General features: G+C 38.3%; 1 protein-coding gene across 10 annotated transcripts in view; it reads right to left on the minus strand.

Moving 5' to 3' along the window:
• Positions 1-26,215, minus strand: part of CLEC16A (C-type lectin domain containing 16A) — a 204,313-nt gene that overhangs the window by 147,735 nt on the left and 30,363 nt on the right. For 7 of the 10 annotated variants that reach the window (XM_043494549.1, XM_038418493.2, XM_038418498.2 and 4 more), the window contains 3 exons: positions 16,333-16,561; positions 10,682-10,811; positions 5,129-5,229 (listed from right to left, as the gene is read on the minus strand). In XM_043494549.1, coding sequence (XP_043350484.1) covers positions 5,129-5,229; positions 10,682-10,811; positions 16,333-16,561 — 460 coding nt within the window. The remainder of the gene's footprint in view (positions 1-5,128; positions 5,230-10,681; positions 10,812-16,332; positions 16,562-26,215) is intronic. The other 3 variants (XM_043494551.1, XM_043494550.1, XM_043494554.1) reach the window with 1 other exon arrangement.

The following is a 26,215-nucleotide window of genomic DNA, read 5'->3' on the forward strand; positions in this document are numbered from 1 at the left end:
CCATGATCAGGGGAGAATGGAACTAGCTCCTCGTCTCACATAAGTGGAAAAATATTATTGGCCAATGATGCTTCCTGCAATTTAAAACCCATAAAGATGACAGATGAACCCCCAAATTGCAAATCTCTTGGGCCAAAGATGGCCCAAGCCACACAAAACACCAAAACTCATTCCTGTAATGTCTTAAAAATTTCTTCTGCACACTCTCACCATCTGTGTTATCCAGGCAGTTTTCAGCCAACTCTCATCCAAATCTCAATTTCAGTTAGACACAGAGAATGGTGAGGTAAAAGAGATGGAGCTGAATCCCATCCACACATCAGTGACACAACACAAACTAATTAACTATCTCAATTACCTCCGATGGTCTCAAATACATATTAAAGACAAAGGAATAATAAAATAGAGCCACAGGGAAGTTTGCCTTAGAGACTGTTTGGCTGGTAAGGAATTGCCTAAAACCACAATTTTGACACTTTTAAAAGTTCAGACTAAAACCCATTTAAAAGCACCCTAGTCAAGTCCCACAGAAGAATTAACAAACCTTATTTTCAATGGAATGCCAACTGAAAGAAACAGCATGGACACCTTATCAAGATAAATCATAGACCAGTGCCAACTTGATCATATCTAGGCTGAAAGACAAGGGTTCAAGGAATCTGAGGACAAGACACTCATTTCGCTACAACCTTCACAATAATCTTCACCAAAAAGAAAATAAAGTATGATTACTGGAAAGATTATCCAGTCACGAAAATTGATTTTTGAATAATGATTGAAACTATGCATAGTAGTGTTCTCCACGTTCTACTTTTTTTAGGGAGGGCCTGGACATTTACCAGCACCCCCTGCAATTCTTCCCCTCTTACTATACTCAAAACACTCAAAGAACCAGTGCCTTTTACAGCACCTTCAGAATTTCAATGAGCAGGATCTGCTGGAACTCATCCAGAAAAGACTGCCTCTGTTCCTTCCAGACACACATCTGCCCCTACAATGGCCATTTGCCAAGTTGGTGTCTAATTCATCTTATTTGTGAAGAACTAAAAAAATCCCTTAGCATGAAAGATACTCTGCCAAAGAGCCAACATGACAGCAAAATATGTTAAAAGGAGACATATTGCTTGGCCATATCTAGGTCCCAGAACTGGCCAAACTTTTAACAGAACAAATTTAATAATGGAGCAAAAAGAGAAGCAGGTCATAAGGAAACACCTTCAAATCCATATACACAGGAACACACAAGTGATTATAGCAACTCTGCATGCCTATGACTAACTGATTTGGAATTGGGTTGCTTATGAAATTATATTCTGCAAAATAAGAATAGTCTGCAGAGAGATTATAGTCTGAAAGAATACACATTTGTGTTCTCAAACTATGCTATTATTGTATTGTGTCCTAGCCCAATAAATGGGACTTTTAATTCCCCAAATTAGTCAAGCTAAAAGGATTATATTTGAAAGCAAGCGTTCTATATGCACAAGGACCAGTGTTAAAATATTTATCTAGCTGGATAGCTGTAAGAAAGGGTTTAATGATGGATGCTGAAGTTATTTCAGTCTAACTACTGCCATTACAATAAACTACACATATAAAACCCACATTCATCTGCTCTACTGGAAATTTTTTAACTCCTTCAAATTTCACATTTTACAGAATTTCTCAAATTAACTTCACACATGCTGCATCCAAAGATGTACAGCGAGCGAACTGTATCTGATTTTATTTACATAACGTAACAAGAGCCTGATTTTTTTTAAAAAAGTATTGGTAGTCTAGCATTATTAATGCCCTTCAACATGAACTGCAAATGTAGCAGGTCAATGTTTTGCAGCTGCATCCTAGCTGATCCCAATAAACCATGGGGTAAGGAGTATTTGGTACAGAATGAATTTAAGACCTCACTCTTCATTTTCTTTTATAGGTCTTGATCTGTCACCGATCCCTGGTTTCCATCCTTAAGATGCTCAATTTGCATTATTTTGGTCCTATCACATCCACTACACAATTCCAGTTGGAAAATGAAGCCACGCAACAGACAAATCCATTTCTTCTCTCCACAGAGTGTGGTTCTGTAGAGTTATTTTTAACCAGTTTCAAACCCATATTTTCTATACCCCTGGGGAAAAAGTTGTCCACAGTTTTATATTCTTTCCACCCACATACCCATAACCCTTAATTGATTGTAAAATCAAAATATTCTGGACTTGCACCCTCACCTTCCAGGACTTCTATCATCAATCTACTTGCCATTTCCCTCACCTGAACCTGTTCAAAGTGTTAAGAGAAATGCCTCTACCACTATATTGAAGTCATTCTCTCTCCCCCCCCCCCCCCCACACACACACCGTGATGTCCTGAAATGCTGTGTTTTTGTTCAACTGATTTCAGTTGAAGGCAGTATGTTTCAGGAGTTGGAAGTTGAAATTCAATAAAAATACTCAAGTCATGCAAGATATTCTGTACTTGTCAGTATTTCAAAAAGATGCAAGAGGTGAAGTGGAAGTAGAAGCAGAATTTTCTATTGGAAACTTGAACCAGAATTAATTTTGATTAGGGCCGTTGATTAATTGCACTTAACTAACACAATTAACTCAAAAAAATCAATCACAATTAATTGTAGTTTTAATCACATCGTTAAACAATAGAATACCATTTAAATACTTCAGATGTTTCTCTACATTTTCAAATATATTGACCTCAATTACAACTCAGAATACAAAAGTATACACTGCTCAATTTATATTTTTATTACAAATATTTGCACTGTAAAAATGATAAACAAAAGAAAGTTTTTCAGTTCATCTCATACAAGTACTGAAGTGCAATCATGAAAGTGCAACTTACAAATGTAGATTTTTTTTGTTACATAACTTCACTCAAAAAAAAATACACAAAACTTTAGAGCCTACAAGTCCACTCAGTTCTACTTCTCAGTCAGCCAATCGCTAAGACAAAAGAAGTTTGTTCACATTTACAGGAGATAATGCTACCTTCTTTTATTTACATCACCAAAAAGTGAGAATTGTAGCCAGCATTGCAAGGTATTTATATGCCAGAAATGTTAAACATTCATATATCTCCATGCTTTGGCCACCATTCCAGAGGACATGCTTCCATGCTGATGACACTTGTTAAAAAAAAAATAATGCGTTAATTAAATTTAGAACTGAATTCCTTGGGGGAGAATGATATGTCTTCAGCTCTGCTTTACCCGCATTCTCCCATATATTTCATGTTATAGTAGTCTCAGATTATGACTTAGCAAGTGTTGTTCATTTTAAGAACACTTTCACTGTAGATTTCACAGAATGCAAAGAATGTAAGATTTCTAAAGATAGCTATAGCACTCTACCCAAGGTTTAAGAATCTGATGTGCCTTCCAAAATCTGAGAAGCATGAGGTGCGGAGCACGTTTTCAGAAGTCTTAAAAGAGCAGCACACCAATGTAGAAACTACAGAACCCGAACTACCAAAAAAAATAAATAAATAAAAATAAAAAAAAAAAATCCATCTTTCTGTTGGTGGCATCTGACTCAGATGACGAAAATGAACATGCATCGGTCTGCACTGCTTTGGATTGTTATCGAGCAGACCCCGTCATCAGCATAGACATGTCCTGTGGAATGGTGGTTGAAGCATGAAGGGGTATATGAATCTTTAGCACATCTGGCATGTAAATATCTTGCAACACCGCCTACAACTGTGACACGCGAACGCCTATTCTCACTTTCAGTGACATTGTGAACAAGAAGCGGGCAGCATTATCTCCTGCAAATGTAAACAAAACTTGTTAGTCTGAGCCATTGGCTGAATAAGAAATATGACTGAGTGGACTTGTAGGCTCTAAAGTTTCACACTTTTATTTATTAATGCAGGGGGTTTTGTACATAATTCTACATTTGTAAGTTCAACTTTCATGATAAAGACATTGCACTTCAGTACTTGTATTAGGTGAATTGAAAAATACTATTTCTTTTGGGGTGTTTTACAGTGCAAATATTTGTAATACTGTACATTTTGTATTTTGGGTTATAATTGAAGTCAATATATTTGAAAATGTAGAAAACATCCAAAATATTTAAATAAATGATGTTATTATTAACAGTGCGATTAATCACTCAATTTTTTAATCGATTGACAGCCCTAATTCTGATGATTAACTGAATTGTATGTGTCATGGCTCAATATTTCCATACACAAAACTCATTTCTATATTATGTAGACTTTTGATGCATTTTATCTACTAGGACTTCCTGGAATTCTTACATTAGCTTTCAGTTTATATCACTGTGTGTGTCATATGTCCAAATACTTTCACAATGAAAAATCCATTAAAGTTGCATCTGTTCATTACAAGATAATCAGCAGTAAAGCCAACTCTGCACCACCCCAAGTAATGTCACATATACAAGCTATGAACCAACTGCAAAAGTATTAAAAGCAAAAAAGCTTCATAATAAAATCTCTAAAATTGAAACCAAAGAATTATGATGCAACATATTTGGAACTGTTGAGGACAAAGAAAGCTGTGTCATTAACAAAGAATGAATTAAGGATGTGTGGAATGGAGTACCAATAACAGACCACAGTAGACTTTCAAAAATCAGGGCCTAATTCTCCACTGCCTTGCAATTGTAGTAATTGTAGTAATTTACACCTGAGCAAAGGGTAAATGATACCAAGTCGGAATTCTTCACTCATACTAGTGGTAATATTTTACACCCACTTTGCATTCACTTCAACCACGTATCTGTGAAAGTCAGGGATAATCAGGGCCCCAGTGTTCATAGTGAACATATTTTGTTAGTTCAGCTTAAGAGTACTGAAGTCAAGTAACTGAGAACAAAGCGCAAATGAGTAATTCATTTCTAGTTCTAGGAAACCAATTGAAGAAACAAACCATCTAAACAATTATAGCATTCTATTAAAAATTCTTCTAAAATGCAGATCCTACACAACCATTTTTGTTTCTTGTAGTTTAAGTCATCTAGAAAAAACAAATATGTAGTTCACTGAAGAAATGTTTACCAAACTAAGACCACTGAGTGCAGTCAAGTCTCATTTTATTCTCCTTTCTGTGGAAAGACACATTTAAGAATATCCAAAGTGATAAACATCTTACCTTTATTTTGAGACATTGCATACAGAAGACAAAGTACAAAGAGAGCATAGTAATCATCTTCAGTACAGTCCTGTGCATTATATACCATATCGAGAAAAGGCCTGTGGAAAAGAGTAGTATTAAAATGGTGGTTTTGTTCGGATGCCTGAAGAACTAGCTAATTGTAACATAGCCTGTGCCATTACCTACCTATGAAACAGAATGACTCACTATCCAACTATGCCCCAATTTTCTCTTTAGATATGGTAAAGAGCAAAAAAAGTCAAGCTGTTTGAAAGCAGTTATTTTATTGTGTTTATTACTGGTATTACATCCGGCATTTTAGTAGGAATTTTCCCCAGCACCCTCCCAAATGGTTGCCTTCACTTATAATGGGTTATCTTTCAGGCCCAACGTTCCACTGGTGCCTTAAACCACGGGGGAAAAAAATTACGGACCATTAGACATTCCACAGTTTGTTCTAAGCACACACAACGAACTTCAGGGGGTTGTTTATACCTGTGTGTAATGCAAAACTGCATTGGAACATATGGAAAACTAACATATTAACCATGTTCATTTTAAGGACCAATGAATAACCAATAGTGTAACCATCTCAAAGTTGGTAAAAATAAAAGCAACGTTTACTAGAACACAGCTACAAGTTTTACCCTCAGCCATCTATGGAGGAAACTATTATCCTTCCTATGTGGAGGAACAGATGTCTAAAGAAGAAACCTGAGTTGTTTAAATTGATTTCAAACCACTCTGTTATCTTGAGTTCGATGTGGGGTGATTCAGTGACTAGTGCCAGAGACTTTACACAATCAAGTCATGACAAAGTTGTGGCCACGTAAGCAGATACTTTCAAAACTCAATTTCTGGACTAAACAGACATCTGGAAAAAAAGAGCGAGCTAGGGCACAGTGGAGCAGCTATTAGGACCAAAAGGATTTTTATCTAAAAGCATTCAATCGTGTGTAACTAACAAAACCAATAACTAGGTTCTGAGGCCTGTTTTTCAGCCTTTTTTGTAGAGCATGGCTAAAGTTGTCCTGTTTTGTACAGTCACTCTGTTTCTCTATAGTCTCTGCTACTGCAACATACTTGGCTTTAATTTCAGACAACCTACATAGGAAGCAGAGTTTAGTTGGGAACAACACTTCAAATGAGGCTGGGTAAGATACCAAGCTTCAGCACTATTTTAGCACTTTTCACTTTCAGAAAGCTAATAATTACAAAACTAGTTAGATAAACATATACCTTGGTTCTACTGATGAACTGAGGCAATTTAAAAAACTTGTCCAGATCCAGAGGCAGTCAGTGAGCACTCTGACTAGAGCTCAGCAAAGTTTACCTGTCTGAGCACAGAGACAAGAACTCCTCTCTCCATGTTTTAAAGTTCATTAACAATGAAATGCATATTAAGTCATTCCGAGAGCCTGTGATCAAGGCTGATGTGCTAATGAGCGCCTGAGGCCAGTTAGCTCTCCTGGCATCACCTTAGAGGAGGGCAGCCAGGCTTAAATGGAGAATGAAGCCCAGCTGGAAAAGGGATGGGACAGTACTATAAAACTGGAAAGCTGAGAGTAGAAGGGGGCTGTACAGGAAGGAGTCTACATCACTCCCCAGGATGAGGGAGGTCATCAGGGACAAGGAAGAAGCACAGAGGGAGAATCGGCCCTCTGAGCCTGTCTTGGAGTAAGTACTGTGACAAGAGGCTAGGAGTGGTGAAGTATCCACAGCAAGTAGAGCAAGCTCCAGTGGTAAACCCAGAACCAGGAAAGAGAAAATAGAGAGGCTTGATAGAAAGTAGCCCAGGGAAACAGCAATAGGGACAGAGACTGAGAACCTGGATTGCTAGTTATAGGGTCTCTGGGCTGAAACCCAGTGTAACAGACAGGCCTGGGTTCCAGTGCTAGACACTGGCACAGAATCCTGAGCTAGGGCTGAATGTTGTCTGGCAACAGCGTTTGAACAGTTGTTCTGTTGGACTTTAAGCCCAGAAGGGGTGGACTAAATGGTGACCTGGCCAGAGGGTTAAGTTTCCAGAACAAAGGCTATTACAGAGTGAGCAATGAGCAGCAAGATGGCAGCTGGCGCAGTGAGCTTTATTCCCTAACCTAGATGCAAGGAGGTACGCTTCACAGAGCCAAAAAAAAATTAGGTATCAGAAACGTGTACAATGAAGCATACAATATGACAAGTAGGAATTGATTACATTGGACTGAAAGTATGAAATGCTTTAATACCAATAATAAAGCCCAAAATAGAAAAAGGAGTACAGCTCCTATCCTCTCAATACCACCACCATAAAAGACAATCCTGGATGTTTCTTTGGATACAAGAGAAGCAGTCGCTACGCAAGCAAGTTTCACTGCATTTTTCCAGCCTCTCCTGCCACTAGTTTAGCCATGATCACAGCATATAACCTACAATCAGGCATTTCGGATGTGTGGTCTCCTTTAAAATCACATTTATTGCATCTATAAACAATTCAGTAATTTGCTGTATTCCATTCAACTATGCTAGAAGTCAGGTAGGGCAGAGAACATGGGAAGTACAGACATGACTTAAAAGTTCCTCCCCCATCTGCCCCATCCATCTTCACACAAAACTAGCTTGGGGGGGGAACTGAGAACCGAGCCATAATGTCCTGCCTTAGCAGGAAGTTTGAACTTTATGGTCCTATATGCCCTTTCCCAACTACTGTACTATGATTCTAGGTACATCAGTGAAGAACAACAAAATCCAATGCGTCATTTGGCTACTGTTTATGTAGCCAATAGTGTGTTGACAAATATATTTTCCAGTTATTTTTGCTCCAACTAATAATGATTAATGTGTGCTCTATTTGAAGGATCAGACTGGAAATGACTTTTTAAATTTCTACAGAATTCCAAATTCTAGCATCTTCCCCAATATTAAACAAATGTTAATACCTACAGGGATTCTAGGTATTGATCCGCCTTAGCATTCAAATGTCGAGCACAGTAAAACTTGCAAAATTAAGGTTTGTTTACACACAATATTGTTAAATTTCGTGCTTTATAGAGCTGGATCTACATTAGACATAATCATTTAAAAAGTCAACATGTGCCAATACAGACCACACTACACTTGCAAGTTACAGAGCAATAAAGGAGCCCCGAGCACACTAGCTCACTACCCATCCACACTGGTAAGGCACGTAGAGCGCTCTGACTCCGCGGCTACAGCGCTGCTGGTACTCCACCTCAGCAAGTGGAATAACGTTTGCTGCGCCCCCGCTGGAGCACTGCGGCGCCAGTGTGAACAAGATGTTGCTTTACTGCGCTCTGATCATGCTCCGGAAACATCCCATAATCCCCTTAAGTCAAGTGGTCACTCTTGTCATTGTTTGGAATCGGCTGTAGGTATGCCCGTTGAAAGCTCCGTTTCCGACAGCTGGCTGCTTATCTCCTCTGAGACAAAGCAACCATTACCATTACTATACTATGGTACCATTACTATTACTGAGAGAGAGAGAGAGAGGGGTGGTGGGGAAGGGGGCATCTGCTGTTGTCTGAACTTACAAGACAGCATGCTGACATGCTCTCAGCCCCCCAAAAACCCACTCCTTCCACATACACACTCTGTCACACTCCACACACACACTCCATTATGCACCACTCCCAATGCCGCTGAAGTGCTGCAAATGTGGCCAAGCCAGTGCACTTGAAGCTATCAGTGTGGACAGACTGCAGCGCTTTCCCTACTGCGCTCTACGAAGGCTGGTTTAACTCAAAGCACTCTACATCTGCAAGTGTAGCCAGGTCCTCGGTTATCTCACTTTCCACCAGTGTGTCATAACTTTTGGTAAGTGCAAACTTCGCTATGACATTTGTAGTGATCAATTAGATTGGATAACCAAAATAGGAAAGATATTCCTTATAAACAGATCCAATCTTTAATGCAAAAAATATTTCATCCAGTTTATTTCATTATATGGGGAGGATTCAAATAGTGTTTAGAATGCTGAGGTATCAAAAAAATTCCAAGATTTTAACTGTTTCTTAACCAAGTAACTGAAAAATTTACTTTAACAAAAAGCTTTGTGCAGTATTTTACTTTGCTAAGTCTAGGAATACTTCCCTTACATGTGTGATAAGATCTACTCTTGCTTTTAGACGCGCTTCACTCTGCACAGATGGCATTTGAACGAAGATGCAAGATGCTGTTAGATCGCTATCTATATTCTCATCTGTCCTGAAATGCAAATATCTGGCAAGGTATTAGGATGATCAAATGAATACTTTACATTTTGAAGACTTAAAAGCTAATGTTCTAATACCGTCAGGTAGCGTCCTTAGTCCTATCATGGACAACTTCATTTTATAAAAAGTGGTAAACCAGAATCTCTTGCTCACTCACACTTCACTTAAAAAACCCCTATGCTGCCCACACTTGCTAGTAACTGTAACGTTATGTTCCCATTACTGTCACCCATCTTTATGCTTTATGAAGCCCTACAACCTGCTGTCTTATCTCCATTTAGAAAGTAAGGTCTCTGGGACACTAACTGTTTAGTATCTGTCCCACTTGAAAATTAGACAAGTGTGGTAGAGGTAATCTTTTACTGGACCAACTTCTGTTGGTGAAAGAGACAAGCTCTCAGGCTTACACAGAGCACTTCCCTAAAGAAGAGCTCCATGTAAGCTTGTCTCTTTCACCAGCAGAAGTTGTTCCAGTTTAAAAAAAAAAAAAAATGATTACCTCACCTACATTATATAAACACTGCAAATCACTTGGATAAAAAAAAAGTTATTGTCAACATGTTCTGTTTACCAAAATTGCTATTGATCACCCCAGCATTCAAACCAAACTACTGCAGGGTATGGTGACATCTAAAAAGTCATTTACCCAACACAGGGGGAAAAAGCAGAACAGGATACTCTAGGACACAATAGAGAAAATTATGTCAAAAACAGAATCAATATTTTACTTTTTTTAAAAATTTTAATCAGAATCATTTACATGTTACTAATTCTTTAGCAATTTAAGACAATCAAATGTGAAGAAAAGAAAGTGAACATTTTGCACTTTCTTTAATTTCCTAATTGCTAGTAGTATTTCAGATTTTAACTGCTAAGAATTAATTTTCACACTTAAAAGGCTCTTCGGCACCAAAAGGATTAACATCATTGCTGCGAGACTCCCACCTAGCATAATGGAACCCCGATCTTGACTGAGGCTTCTGGGTACTACTGTAAGAAAAGTGGCAAACCAAAAGACATACAAAACATCCTCAGAACACAGTTTGTGTGTTACATGTAATGCTTCCTATTCTGGCATACAACATACAGAACTGCTCTAAGACAAAGCACCCCTTTCAGGCAGGGAAACTGGATACAGCAGTGTCCAGGGAGTGAAGAGGATAGACACTGCTTCCTTACTGCCATACCTTCTACATGACCACGTACAAGACAGCTACACCAGTCAAAGGCAAACGTTTGGATGAGCCATAAATGGGGACGGGGGGGGAGAGATATGACAAAATTGAAAAAAGAAGCAGAAGGAAGGAACCTGGTCAGGTGAATTACAATTCTTTCATACCTGCTCCAGTTAATCATTTCATTCCCAGAGGCTGCAGCACTCTTTTCTTCATCAGTTGTATTCTGCTCTGTCACAGTTGAAATAGATAATTCTGACATCTTACACCGCTCCATGATTACCATCTCTATTTCTTAAAAGAAAGAGCTAAAATTGAGTTTCTAGAGGAAGATGTGCTCTATTTGAAGTATTCTTTATGCAAATGTGAAAAAGTGATTTTTAAAGTGTTATGCACCTAAAAATGAGGGAAGACACTGCTTATGTGTCAGAATATACACACAGGCCTTTCTGATTTTCCTACCATCACCACAAAATATTAAAAAGCATTTCTTATAAGATTTAAAAAACACAATCTGAAGGAAATAAACTCGGGGCTTCATAAATAATTACACCATCAGTTCTGAATATGAAAGCCTTTACAAAACTGTTAACTGCCAAGCATTTGAACAGCTTTTTTTAAATGGTCAGTATTTGCCAAAAAACTATTTACACTTTCAATTATCTCAGGGGCTTTAAGTGAAAAACTGTTCACTCTACGCCCAAACATAACAAAACTAGTGTATATATAATTGCTTCAGATTTTATAAAAAGTACATTGGCACAAAAAAAAAAGAGGTGGAGGGAAACAGTATGTGGAATTTAAAGGAGTAGTACAGTTGTTACTGTAGTAACTAATGCAAACTCACTCTGTTTATGGCTATTATTTCAGGTTTGGAGTATGAAACTGTTAAGCTTCAAAGTCTTTCAACAAGTTGTCTATAGACAGACAGACACTTCGTCCACAATACTGAGGAAATTCAGTTTTGGTAAAGGTCTCCCTAAATTTCTTTAAGTGTAGGCTAAAGAAAACTCTGATGTAGAGACTTTTTTCCAGTAAACATTAATTTGTGCATACAGGCAGTTTGTAAAGCCACTCTTCTCCTGACACAAGGAGTTACTTGTGGTTCTTCACTGGTGAAGTCAAAACTTCATTCCCTCACAGACAGCAATGGCAGCCCTAGGCTATTATTAGACAGACTGCATATTTAGTCACACAAGAAACCCCTCACTGCCAGGCAGCCGATAGAGTCACTAAGAGCTGCCAACTGATTGACTTTAATGCCCTGTAATCACTCATATTCGCTGATCCTTTCCTGCCTAGAGCATGGTCCAGCACTAGAAGACAACATGCCATAAAGAAAAGACCGTTTCAGACCCTGAAAACTTAACTTTGTAAGTGCTGGCTCACTTGTTTACACCCCCATAGACTGTGCGCTCATTGGCACCAGGGTCAAGTGACAGATCTTATAGGTATGCAGAGGCTGAGATGCTCAGTCACAGGTGAAGTGGGCAGTGGATAGGGGCCTATGCATCCCTCTCTGCACACAGAGCCACTTGATGGCAAGATCTGCATGTCACTCAGATTTATTTAACAAATTGCTATTGATCATCCTTATAGCATACAAACTACCATACACCTACATCCGATATCCTGAAACCTAGAGAAAAGATAACTTTCTGGCCCCAGCTTGCACTACAGCATTATAATGTAGCAGGATTTTGACTGACATAGGCCATGGAGAGGCAAAATTTAGTTCTGACAATTTCTAAACCTCTGGACCATGTCCCTGGATCCCTCCCCTCCATGATATTGAGCTGTGTTTTTCCAAGGCAGTCATGTTAAGAGTATTCCCCTCATATTCATTTGTAAATGTCTACCATTTTCTCAAATAAAAAACCACTCTACCAAGTAAGGGGAAATATTTAAAATATTTAAATTTTAGAGTAAAACTAATAAGAGGCTATATAAACAAATAAGAAAAACCAAACCAACCATGAAAAAACAAGATGTTACTAAAAGGATACTTCAGTATATCTATGTACCAAGATTCTAGGATTGTCACTGTGTCACTCTGAATCCTAGAATGTCTGCGGAGTCAGTGTGAAGTGATGGAAACAGTTACAATCATGATGGATCTTTTTGTTCAGAATATCACCAGGTTGAATCATCACTGAGCTTCATGGTCCATTACTGCCCAATTTTGAAATTCTCCGTCATTTATGCTCTTTTTTTTTCTTTTAAACAGATGACAACGAATTATACCCATGCAACAGCACAGGCTTTTAGCTATTAGAATAGGAATATCACACAAATTATGCTGAATTGTAAATAGCCGTGCTACTAACCAAGTTCTCTCCTATGCCCCGCCCTTAGCAGTCTCAAAAATCGGAAACTCTACTGTCAGTAGGCTTAGCAGTTCAAACCCACAGCCAATTATTCCCTGGCAGTGACAACTGATTCCTCAAGCCAACTACTCTCAGCCCCACAGTCCACTCAGAGTAATCTGGGACTTTGCCTCCACCCTGAGGACAAGAGTCACCCACCCCGAAGACACGATTCACTCCGATTCTTCATATTTTTCCTGTTTCCTCAGGAAAGTCCTTGACAACTGGCATGCAGACAGTATAATGTTTTGACACTTGTGCCATTTAATAACCTAGAATCCTAGCAAAATAATGGAATACAAAATTTCCTTGAGCATATGTGGTTTGTAAGGGAAGAGAGTTTATGATAGTTACTGGCCCAGAAATTATAGGAAAATAAATTTAATCCATTTTTATCAAAGCCACATTTATGAGAAAATCTGTGGTGTGTGTGTTTTTTTTAAAAATGGCAGTGATGGGGACTCTGACAAAGTAGAAATGTTAGCTGTAGTCTCAGTAGAGTTAGATTGGTGCCCACAGTGCATAGGTCAGAAGTAAAAATGACATGCAATTTAGCCTCTCTAATAAATTTGTATCCATGGCTGTAAAAAGGAGTTCATATTTTTATCATGCCCACATACATGATTCCAAGGAACAGCCATAACAGGGAGAAAAAAAAAAAGTGAAGGTCAGACTTCAAGATACAGTGTCATCCTGGTGCATGAATGTAGCTCCATGGGAAGATATGAATCAATGTGGATCAGGTGGTTACACTCATGGGGAAAAAAAAAACCCACACAGAGACAGCCAGCCAAATCAGTTCAAACCAATTAAGGAAGTGCTATTCCCAAGAATTATACAGGGCAAATTAATTCAGAAACTCAAACAGAGTCCAATTTTTCCATCAGCTGTCGCCAATATAAATAGATTCCTAGCCAAGAGATTCCACCTACTCATCTCTCTAATTTGCTCAATGCAAATCAACTTAGGTGCAGTATCTGGTTGCCAGTGAACTCATGTAATTTCATAGTTCAGGTACTAAGGATCAAAGTCTCACCGAGTCAGTGGATTGGTCAGGAATTCTAATTTCCTAGGCTAACCTAGGTACATAAGAAATTATCCTTATGACTAACAAAAAACAAAACTAGAACAAAGTGTTTATTAAAAATATTAGCACATAAAGATAAGTTACTCCAATGTGATAGTTGATCTGTTTTTCAGATGAATTAAAAAAGTTTGCAAACATGCCTGTGGCTCTTATTTAAAGCTACTAAGTCACAGTAAGTGATCACTACAGCACTTTCCAAATGTTTTCCTAATATTACTTTTTTCCACATAAATTGCTGTAATTGCCATAGGGATGTCATAGGATTGCAAATGGAAGGGAAGGTGATGCACACCACAGTAAGTTGTCGTCCACATTGTGGGAAAAAAAAAAAAGTTTGAGTGAAAGCAGAGTAGATGAGCAAGATATTTAGTTTCACTTAGCTACAAAAGCCTTAACATGCATTTCCGTCCTAAGACAACAGTATATTAACATTATTAAGCTTTACAACAACTTTGCTGGATAAGTAGTATCCCCATTTTACAGAAGTGGAAACTGACAGGGTTAAATAAGAGACTGTCCCAACCTTGCACAGAAAGTCAGTAACACAGTTAGCGTTAGTAGTACCCTAATATTTTTGCACTTGTGTCTTCCGATGTTGTCCCCTGCGACTGGAATGGCATCTTTAATTCTTTCTACTAAACATCCTCAGTTTCCTTGAAATCCTGCCTAAGACCCACATTTTGAGCTTAATAACTACCACTTCCACTGCTGTTCAGCTTAAGCCTCTCCTCAGTCACTATGCATGGCCCACAACGCTTGTTCCAACCCTCACTCTCCCTTTCCTTTGCACCTAATTTTTTTTTTTTTAAATGGTGTATGTTTGCCTAATTTGGATTTAAAGCTTTTCAGGGTAAATGCTGAAGATTAAATTAAAAAAGCTGTATCACTGTCAAACTTATGAGAACAGCCCCAGTTTGCCAGGAAGCAAGACACACATGCTTTACAATATGTGGAGTCATGGAACAAAGCCCAATATGCAATACTTGGAATCACGGAACAAAGCCCAGTACACACTATGTTGATTAGCATGACACTTCTTGTTTGGAATTAGGAGTTAATGCTATGCTGTGTGCTAGGGGATTACCCAGGAGGATCATAAAAATTATGCAAACTACCCACTAAAGCGCTGTTTCCAATATAAAGAAACCAGGTTAAAGTGAGAGTTGTTCTGAAATACTTTCTGGTAGTGTTCTGACACTGGTATAAAAAGATTTTACGTCGTAGTATGGATGCAAGCCATGTTAATGACCTTTAACCCACTTTAAGTGGGTTAGAAAAACGTTTTACACACTTCTCCCAGTTTAAGATATTAGGCACATAAAGATTTTTGCCCTCACTTCTTTACAGTGGTCCCTTACCCATCCCAAAATTAGTTTGTTAGGCCTCTTGAGAAACTGGGAAGAGGAAGAATTTAAAAAAGATGCATTTCGTGAGCACAGGAGTTCACTTATGTAATTTGAACAAAAAGTGACAATACACAGTCATTACATGAATTGTATTTAGCATCATTTACATGAAGTCAGAATGAAGAACTTGGAAGTTCTTTTCGGACAGATTAGTTACATATATCAAAATGGAAGCAGGACATGAAAAAGGGCTCCTAAAGTCATAGCATAGGGGAAAAAAAATTGTATTGTGGTATATGCTTCCTTAGATGCAGTGCTGTCATCGCAGTCTCATTTTATGCATAAAAACTCTACTTTTTAACATGCATTTTCCTCTTCACTAGTAACTTAAAACAACAAAAGTAACTGAACAGCATACCTTTCTGGTGCGCACCCAATACTTTGAATCTAACAATTCAGGCATGATAGTTCTGTGAAGCAACTAGAATGCACATCAATCAGGTAATTAAATAAAAAACTGAGGGATGTTTCTTTAATTTTGCACGATAGGCACATGTAGAGATGTGGCAATGCTTGGTAGAAAAGGGTTTACTCATTGCCAGTCAACATAGGATGTTTGGCTTTGGGGGGGCTTTTTAACCCCCTTTGCTTCGCCACTAACAAATAACTCAGACTTGTTAACAAGTCTTACAACACGGATTAATCACGTGCTGCTAACTAGAAGGTGTACTTGTGATTAAAGGTTGGATGCCACAGGAGAAACTGCAGACACTTCACATTTTCCACCAAGTTAAACACAATCTTTTTTAAAGAGCTGAATTCTACACGGAGAGGTTAAAAAATAAGCAAGAATCACTGATAGGGGAAAATCTAATGATTTTGTTTGTTTAGTTATGCAACCAGCGTTATAAATGAACAAAACACATGAACTAGACCACAATCATGTGATACAATTAAATTATTAGCATACATAAAGTTTGCACGGTTTTCATTCATTTCATTCATGGTGCACTCACCTTCATTTTCTCCACTTGCCTTGATGCCTTTTGAACTACCCTCTGTAGCTTTTGCCTTATCTGGGTCTTCTTGAGTATCTTCAAGTCCTCGCTCCTCTTCCTCCTCTTCACCAACATTTTTATAGTTGGGTCTCTTTTGCAACCTCTTCTTTCCCTTATGCTTGTTGATTTCAAGAGATCTCTCCAGTGTCTCTGTAGGTTTTATGAAGCATCTGATGCTTGATTTTGCCTATTAAATTTAAATGAGATACATTTTTAGCTATAGATTTCTTCTGCAATTTAGCATAAAATGGGTAGAAGTAACTTCAGTTTGCACAAGACAAATTGTTATTTACAAATCTATAAAGCATTTCACCTACACACGCCAGAAAGAGAATCTCAATTTAGCAATATCTAATCAGTAGTTCCAGGCCACCTACAAAATAAAATTATTCTAATCCTAAGGAATTGGTAGCATTAGGAAACATGAACATTTCAGGACAAGAAGGTTCTAGGTCCACCTATTAAACATGACCATTTTAAAAGCATGTACCATCAAGAAAAAAAAAAACTGTCAAAAAATAAACCTTGTTTTTTGCCACGCAAGAGCATACAATGCTATACTAAATCAAGTCCCACTGATGCTACAAACTGCACCAGCTGCTCTTTAAATTAGACCATGCAGGGGAGACAGCTCAGAGAGGACTCAGACAAAAGCCTATTGCACAAAACAGGAAGGAGTGAGATAGTAAAAAACAAAAACAAAAAATATGGGGCTGAAGAAAACCCATTAATATAAAATACAGCTTTTAAATAAAATATAGGTATGCTTTTTATCTCAATGTGTTCAATGAAAAAACTACCATACCTCCAACCTCTTTTTAAAGTTTTAAAAAGAGAGGTCAAAGTGTACTTAATTGGTAGCTGTTTTCATATCAACTTCAATTAAAAAGGCTAGTTTCATGTGTAAGAATGTTTAGAGTTAAAATACAACTACGTTGAGTGTGTCTCAGGAATTTGCCTTCTCAAAAATTAAAAATATATAGAAAAAGATAACACGCACCCATATTCAGTCAAAAAACTGAAATTTCCTAAATGTTTATGTACACAGCAGACTCAAGCTGCAATGGTAAATGCTGAAAAACAGTAACTGTTCATCTACTAATTACGTTAAAAGATGACATTTAAGATACACTTCCTGTCTGCTCATATTCTGCATACAATATGGCTCCAAGAAAAACACTTTGCACTTGAAATGAAGGCCCCGATTATATAGAACTGAACACATTTGGATTCATTAAAATGTGTAAGTTCTAACCCAACAGTTGTCACAATATCAGACGTGGTATTATTTTCCTATTGCTGATGTGATAGATAAATCTATACAATTAAGGATAAGTACAGCTAGACTATTAAGAACAATGTTCTTTTCTTGGTCCCATCCTTCACTATTAGCAATGTCCCTTAGTCCTTGGTGCATCTGCCTCAGTCACCATCATTCCCTCCTCTCCCCACCCCCCAAAAACCTATAATAATTTCATAGGACTTTTCTACAATGGTGAACTAGTCTGCATCACCGGGGTGTAAATTCTAGTACATATTAGCATGCCACACACTAACTGGCCTGTGTAGACCCTGCTGGTGCACACAAATTTCTCTAGTGCGCATAAACATAGTTCCGTTTCAAACAGAACTCCATTAACAGCATTAAAGAACTTTTTATGCATGTCAGCAGGGTCTACATGGGCCAATTAGCGCATCCTAAAATTTAAACCCCTCTGATGCAGACTACAGCACCAGGTAGACAAACCCTAATTGATTTCATTTTGTCCTTCTCTATACTCCAAAAACATCTCCACAGATCTAGTTTTCTAAACTTATTTCGTAGTATGTATGTGGGTGGCATGCATTATAAAGAACTGAAAGACATGGCTTAACACAAGCCCGTTTCTTTTCTGATGCAAAGCTACAGTATATCAAAGCAGTTTAAGACTACATTCCCCCCTACCCCAAAAATGTGACAAATGCTGTAGATTGGTTTACTTATCAGTCAATATAGGATGCTTGGCTTTCGGGGGGCTTTTTAACCCCTTTGCTTCTCCACTAACAAATGACGATTTAATAAGTCTTATTAAAACAAATGCAAAACAAAGAGCAATTTGTTAAGTGAAAAAATTGTCACTGTACATTTACAGCTTCCATGGGCAATACTTCATCAGTTAAAATTGCTATCAGGGTATTTCAGGGTAGAAATAGTAGAAATATGGGAAAAAACCCCACCACATAACAGCAACCACTGGAGCTAGTGTTTACTGACTCCTGTTGTGCAACAAGAGTATAAGATTTTTATAACCTTATCTCGTCAAGTGACTGAAGACAGAAAATAAAGACACGTTTCTTACCAGGACCTTTGGAGGTCTCATTTATTACAAAAACATAGTACTAGTATTTTATGTGATACGATTAAGTATATTTCACAGCATTACTACATAAAACCATATCACACAAATTACCAATTATTCCAACTTTAGGATGTTCAACGTAATATTATTCAACTCAGTGCACTCCAGAATGAGAAGCATGTATAACACCCAAACTGCTGTGCCTTAGATAGGAAATAAATAAAAGTTCTGGATAATTACAAATGAAGGCACCTAAAGGCAAACATAGCTGTTATGAACCATTCCCCTTAGCAACAGATGTGCAGCACTCCACTTACTAGGCTCATGACCAAGGAAAACACCTTCTCTGCTCATCCAGTGGTCTTATTTGCAAAGTTGCCACAAAATCATTGTATTGTTTATTTGGATTAAAAGCAATTTTCAATTTTCATTTGAGATGTGGGCAAGAAGCCTTACTGTCTATGAGTGCAAAGCTATGAAGTATCTCAGGAAATTCACACTCAGCAAAACAAAGCAATTCCAATATTTCATCACACCTATGCTTCTTTATTTAACCTGAACAATATTCCATATAGACAGCAACCTCAATCAATGGCCTGGAGAGACAGGGAAATCTTTAAATCATTGTGTGGTCTGTTAGTTGTAGGAGCCAGCCATACAAGCAAGATACAAGGACCATGAGCACAGACTTTAAGGCCTGCTGGTCAGTTGCTCTGATAACTGCCAGCTGGCAGTTATCTCAGAATCAGCTTGTAAGGGGGAATTCCAGGAGAAAGGACTGCTAAGAATGGCTGGTTTTCTTAAGTTTTGCTTGTGTGTGCATTTAAGTTCTGCAAGAGCTGAGCTTCAAGAACATTTCATCTAGCATCTTCCTCCAGCAGCTCCCCTACCCACTCTTGCTGCGTGCAGCAAGTTTCTGAAACTTACTTCATTTAAAACAGAGCTTTATCCCACAAATTAAGCAAGAGAGACAGCCTTCTTTTGAACAAATCAAGGTACATGCTATGCAGGATATTGAGAGAGACTATTTCTTAACTGTGAAGCAGGACAGACATGATCATACACTGGTTCATTGTCTGTGAGACAAAGAATCTCATATAAGGGCAGTGGTTTTCAACCAGGGCTCCGGACCCCCTGGGGGGCTGTGAGCAGGTTTCAAGGGGTCTGCCAAGCAGGGCTGCAATTAGACTTGCTGGGGCCCAGGGCAGAAAGCCAAAGCCTCTCTATATGGGGCTGAAGTCTGGGGTTACAACTCCGTCACCCAGGGCGGAAGCCAAAGCCTGAGCCACTTAGCTTTGCAGGGCCTGAGCAACTGCCCTGCTTGCTACCCTTTAACCCAGGCTGTAGCTTTATATGCAGAAAAAGTTGTTGCGACATAGGTGGGCCATGGAGTTTAATACCATATGGGGGGGGGGGGGATGGGCTCAAAAAGAGAAAAAAGGTTGAGAACCTTGATCTAGGGAGGCTGTTCACATATGCTTGCTAGTGGAAGTGGTTATTTCCAAACAGCTGATCTCATTTGAACAAATGTATATTCTGATACAGATACAGAAAACTCAAATCCCTGGATTTCCAGTACTTTATTTATTCTATATCTTCTGATGGAGGTAATTCAGTGAGCATTTGTATTTTGAGATTAATACTGAGGGGCAAACCAATTGGATAAATATTGTACAGACTCAAGCCTTCTGGCTCAAAGTTTAAAAAGTGAAGGGACAGTTTTTTCCAACTTCTGCACAGTTTGTTTCAGAACAATAAAAAGTGATGAAACATCATGAAAAGGATGCCTGGCAAGATCTCTAGCACAATTTGTAGCCCTAAAAGGTTCAAGTAAGGATTTGCAATTTGTAGAGAAAGCTTATTCAAACCTTGCCCAGGTCACCCATTGCTAGTTACCATAATAAGAAATACTTTGGTACAAGAATCCTTTACAATGACAAGACCAAAACAAAAAAACAAACAAACAAAAAAAACACACAAAAAACCCACTATGAAGCTTTTATATTTTAAGCACAAAATTATCTCCCCTTAACCTCTCAAATCTATTTTTACCCAGAGATAGAACTGCAACATAGGAAGTTTTAGAAATAACTAGATTTAGAGCCCTATTTATATTAATGAGTTCTTGTTACAAGAAACATGAAAAATTGAGGAACAAATGAAGTCTTCTTTATAAGATGCAAGTTGCAAGAATCATAGTTTATTTTTCCCTTTCCATTATTTAGTGACTCAGCTATTTCTAGAAGCCTGAAACAGTTTTCCTTAAAGAAAATGTTTAATATACTGTAAGTACATTTTTAATGCAGTTTACTGTGACCTATCAATGTGAATGAAACATTTTGAAAACAAGGAGATGAACACTCAAGGACATACTATAAAAAGGCCAGTTTTCATGGCCTGTTTAGTCTAGAGAAAAAGAATGGTTACAAAGAGCTAATATGTAACGTGTGCTGTCAGATACAAGAGCTATACGCTCCTAATACTTTAAACCATAAGATCAGAGCAGAAATTAATTTAGAAGGCACATTAAATTATCAAGGTTGATACCAATTTTAGGTTAATATTAATTTACACCTTCTCAAATAATTATTTACATATTTGCAGTTTGATCTTGTGTAATGCATGATGGTAAAGCAAGGCAATACCAGTAACTTATCTTCATATTACGAGAAGGAGAAAGTAGGTTAAACAAAAACCAAGAAACCTAAAACAGGTATGATTGAGCAACATCCGAATTATACAGGAAACAGATCTCACTGACAGGAAGGAAGGTAAACCTTAATGTGACTATTGTCAAATTATTTATACTATATTCTCCCGACTTCACATATTTAACTACAGTCACAAGAAGAACATAGCAAGAGCTTCATTTTAACACTGTCCAATAACAGGAAGTATATAGAAAATAGTTATGTCTACATGCAATTTCTGATACTCACATCTATTTTCAGAACTTGCTACACACTGATATGGGGTGTTTGTTCACTTATAAACACACACACACACACACACACACACACACACACACACGTTTTTAAGCAGGCACCGTTGAGACTTCCTGGCATAAGTTTCACTGAACTGTATCTGTATACACAGGATTTGGATACTTGAAGTAAAAACATCCGTTACTATTGATCTGTTTTGAGCAGTAATCAATTTATTGGCATTGTTGTGCATCAATTATAGAGTTGCAAGGTATCCGGTTTTCGACCAGAAAGTCCCGTTGAAAAGGGGACCTGGCATCATCCGGTCAGATGTACTGACTGGACACCAATTGTCCAGTTACTGTGGGCAGGGGGGAGTGCTGGGTCATCAACTCACACCAGCCCCTGTTCAGCAGGAGCTACCTACTACCTGCAAGCAGGCAGGCTTGGTCCCAGGCTGCAGCTCCTGTCCCAGCCCCGGAGCAGAGGGAGCACGGTGAGCTATTGGTGGGGGGAGAAGGAAGTGGGGGGAGACACCGCTCAAGGGAAGAGACAGAGCAGAGGGGTCCAGTTTTTTCAGAAATTAGAAAGTTGCCAACCCTAATCAATGACCGTATCTTTTTATAGTCACCAACATGTGCTGCTATTTCCATTACAAATCCTGATTTCCAGAAATTAGTACCATAGCAAAGCTGTCAAATGCCAGTTATGTCAAAATGTAAGACAGGTCTGTTAGCTTTTATGTTACAAGGGCAATTGTTTTTAAATTAACTCACCTGTGCAGTGCATAGGCAAGTCAACATCACCTCATTAGATGGCATAAAAAGCTGCTGACAGCTGTATCTGCATGGACCCTACTTGATCTTCATCCATTATTAGGTGATTGTACTTCTTGCATTGGTAGACTCTTTCAGTTCCATACCCAGCTCTGTAATCACACTGGTAAGGATCAAGGTGGTTGAGGCAACAGTTGTCTTACTATAACCTTCTCTGTAATCTTAACCAAAAAAGGAACACCCTCAGCAACAGATGTCGGTTTTCTGAGCAGAGGATGCACCAGAGCTTCTTAAAAAGAAGCTGGCACCCTACCCTCCCTAATAAAAGGTATTAATCTCCACCAGCAATGGATCCAGTACTTTCCTCACTGGCCTCCACTAGCCAAAAATAACATGGATCCAAAGGGACAGTACTGGAATAGAGTACACATCACACCTATAGTTTGAAGATATTGATGGGACACAAAAAATGATAAAGTAGGTGCAAACCTCATATAGAGACTTCAGTATTCAACACTGTATTGCTTTACCTGAGGGTAAAGAGTAAGGCACTCTTACTCCATACCACTGGCTCATATTTGTAGCCAGGGTAATTGAGAACAATTTTCAGATTCTACCGAGTCTGATCTTTATATCCATGTGAAATACCTAAAATATATATTTAAAATAGCATACTGGACCAGAGAGTACTTGTGATGCAATTATTCCACCAGCATTTCAACTGATCATCATTTTGCCACACATTAGTACCTGGGAAATGTAAGTCTTTGAAGACATTTCAAATACCAAGAGACACAAAAAACTTTGAACTGAGATCCTGTCTCTAAGTCTCAAGATGAAACTTTCCTCTTCTCTCTAGCTTCTGACTGCTTCTCATTATAGTATGTTAAGATACATCCTTTGTGTTTGTAGTACCTAAAAATATTTTTATGGTAAATCTAAACACAATGCACGTCTATAGAGCCAATATTAGCATTCAAACATGTACAGTGGAAGACTGCAGCATACAGTAAGAAATGAGGAAGAGAAATCTGTTGTGACTTACTAAAATTGAGAATTGAAAGTAAAATTTAACACTCAAAGAGGAAGAAAATAGTAAGTTAAGCCTGTTCTTCACTCCCAACTCTTCTACAATGTCCCCTGCAGATACATAGACACCGCCTTTTGGCCACAGATTTCCTAGTAATAAGCTGCTTCTGCATGAAACCCATTTATGGCATATAGTAATTACTTGAGACAAGAAAAACCCAGCTCCTGAGCAAAGTTTTAATTGATAAATAGGAAGAAATATATCACCACTAATTCTTACCGTGGTGATACTGGTACTCAGCTACCTAGAAATAGCCCTGGAGAATAACCCCTAAACCAGTAGGCACTGACTAAAACTAACTCTGGGACCCAACCCAGAGTCATCCCAGGGAGTAACATCACAGGTTGACAGAGAAGAGAACACTAAACTGTCCTGCCCAATCCTATCCCCAATGCATCAGGAATCTTTCAATACCTCTAACTGGCTTTAGCCTGTCACCACCATACATGAACATAATTACACCTACACCATGTTATCTGTCCGTTTTATTGGAACCATGCTGGATACCTGATACATTCGCTTCACTGGAGGCCTCTTGTCCAGCTTCCCCAACCGACTATATTCCCTCCTGCTGACAGGTTTTCCATTGGAAACTCCACCCCACAGGTTTCCCCAATGAGCTTAATGAAACCGTTACTTCCCTGTAAATACTTCCTAGAGTCTATAGATGAATTCTCCACAAATTTAGTTTTCCTAACTTGAAGTTTTCCTCTTTTCCACTGAAACCCCTTAGCCCCAAAATCTCAGTTCACTCTCCTACAAGCAAACTTCTATCAGCAAGCACAGAAAGACTTAACACCTGCCCTACTTAGCTCATGCGATTAGATAGGACATGACTTCCCGTTTATATGCAGACGGTTCACTTTTATCTTTAGCATTAGGAAGTGGCAGCCAAAAAAAGCTCTAACAAAACCTGCACAAGTAACAATAAAAGCATACCCAAGCTTGTAGGAAATCCACAAACCCATCAATGTTAAAACAAACATTCCAAAACACTCAAACATCAGATATAGGTGCCTTTGTATAATAGCTGTGAACTAGAATAAGTGTAAATTTCTGCAGACAGACAGACCCCACCCTCTGGCCACAGGTTTCCTAGTAATAAACTGCTTCTGTATGAAATCCATTTACGGCATACAAGTAATGCACACTAAGACATCCAGTATGCGACAAACAGAAGGTCACAGATCTTTGCTAACATGAACAAGAGATTACTTCATCTGGAAGTGTTCACTCACAATACTATCATTCCACCCTGGAGTGTCTGTTTAAAAAGAAATCCAATACTAAGAGCAAAATCGGACTACTCACATATCTGTGCCAAATAGCCACAGACAATAAAGATCAGACCATAACAACAAAGCTCCCCTGACACAACAAGGCATTAGGAAAGTTCACTTCTGTTAAAGCAAGCCTTTTTGAGAGGTTCTATTAAATATCCTTAAACATGCTAAATAGCCAAACCTGAAGTTAAATTTGGAGAGATAAAAATTGTGCACATGGTAAGGGTGCAGGGGAGAGAATGTTATACCAAGAGAAGTACCCTTTTCCCCGACTGGCTCAGATACTTAGCCTTGTCTACACTTGTGGCAGCATGTAGTGTACATGTAGCTACATGCCACAGCGAAAGGTTCTCATGGGGGGAGGCAGTGAGGAAAGACTCCAGCAGTTCCCCCTTCCAGAGTCTTTCACTGCAGCATCGATATTGGAGGCACTGGTTGGGCATGTAAAGAGCCAAAGAGGATATATACACTATGGTTCTGGCATGTCTGTACTCTACTCATGCGAGCAGTGCTTCACCACCTACACACTGTTATTTATACCTATGCTAACTGCGCATTCAGTGTCTGTACCCTACGTTCCTCAAAGGTAGACATAAGCTTAGAGGACATACTTCACTTTTGACATAGGAATTACAGTCTGTTTATATCATGATTTAACTGCCTTTAGAAAAACTAAGCTAGCTACTCTTAAGTATGCAAATGCAAGCACACGCTGCAGAGAATTCAGAGATAAGTAACGTATGTAATATTTAAAGATTACATTTAAATATCCATTAAAAAGGATTAATATATCCAGTTATTTTAAAACATTGCCTGGGCATTTCTACTACAGACCTCACATAAGTATTGTATTTTTATCTATAATTATGTAGTTCTACTTGAAAGTTATGGCTGCTATAGGTTTCAGTTCTCCGAATTTGCTGAACCTAATTCAATGACTGAAAGGGACCTGGGAATCAAAAAACTGAAGAGCATTACTTTCCCTGATGTAACAGGCTGATATATTTTTAGAAGTGTAAAACAATTGTTGAAGAACTTTGGAGTACATTACACACCTAATTACAAAACAGTTGATTTAAACATTCACAGAATTAAAAATTAACCCTGTGATGATTTCAAACACTGTCATTTGTACCTAATAGCTTGAGTCCATTTTGCATTTTCACTTACAATTATGCAATAGGAAAGCTATAGCTCGGCTTCATCTCCAAAAAGTGATTAGTCTACATAAAAACTGAAAGATACTATTAATGAAGAGAAGGAAACATTTAGGGTAATGGAAAAAACTGAGCAGATGAAGTGCATCTTCACGGAAAGGTCAATCAGGCTGCAAAATAGCCTCCCACTGAATGCGATGGAAGCTCATCAGTTCTCCAGAAGCAGACAATTATTTTCTAACCATATTTCTCCATCCTATTCTCTCCCTTTT

Source organism: Dermochelys coriacea, chromosome 10, assembly GCF_009764565.3.
Source record: "Dermochelys coriacea isolate rDerCor1 chromosome 10, rDerCor1.pri.v4, whole genome shotgun sequence".
Classification (NCBI taxonomy): Eukaryota; Metazoa; Chordata; order Testudines; family Dermochelyidae; genus Dermochelys; species Dermochelys coriacea.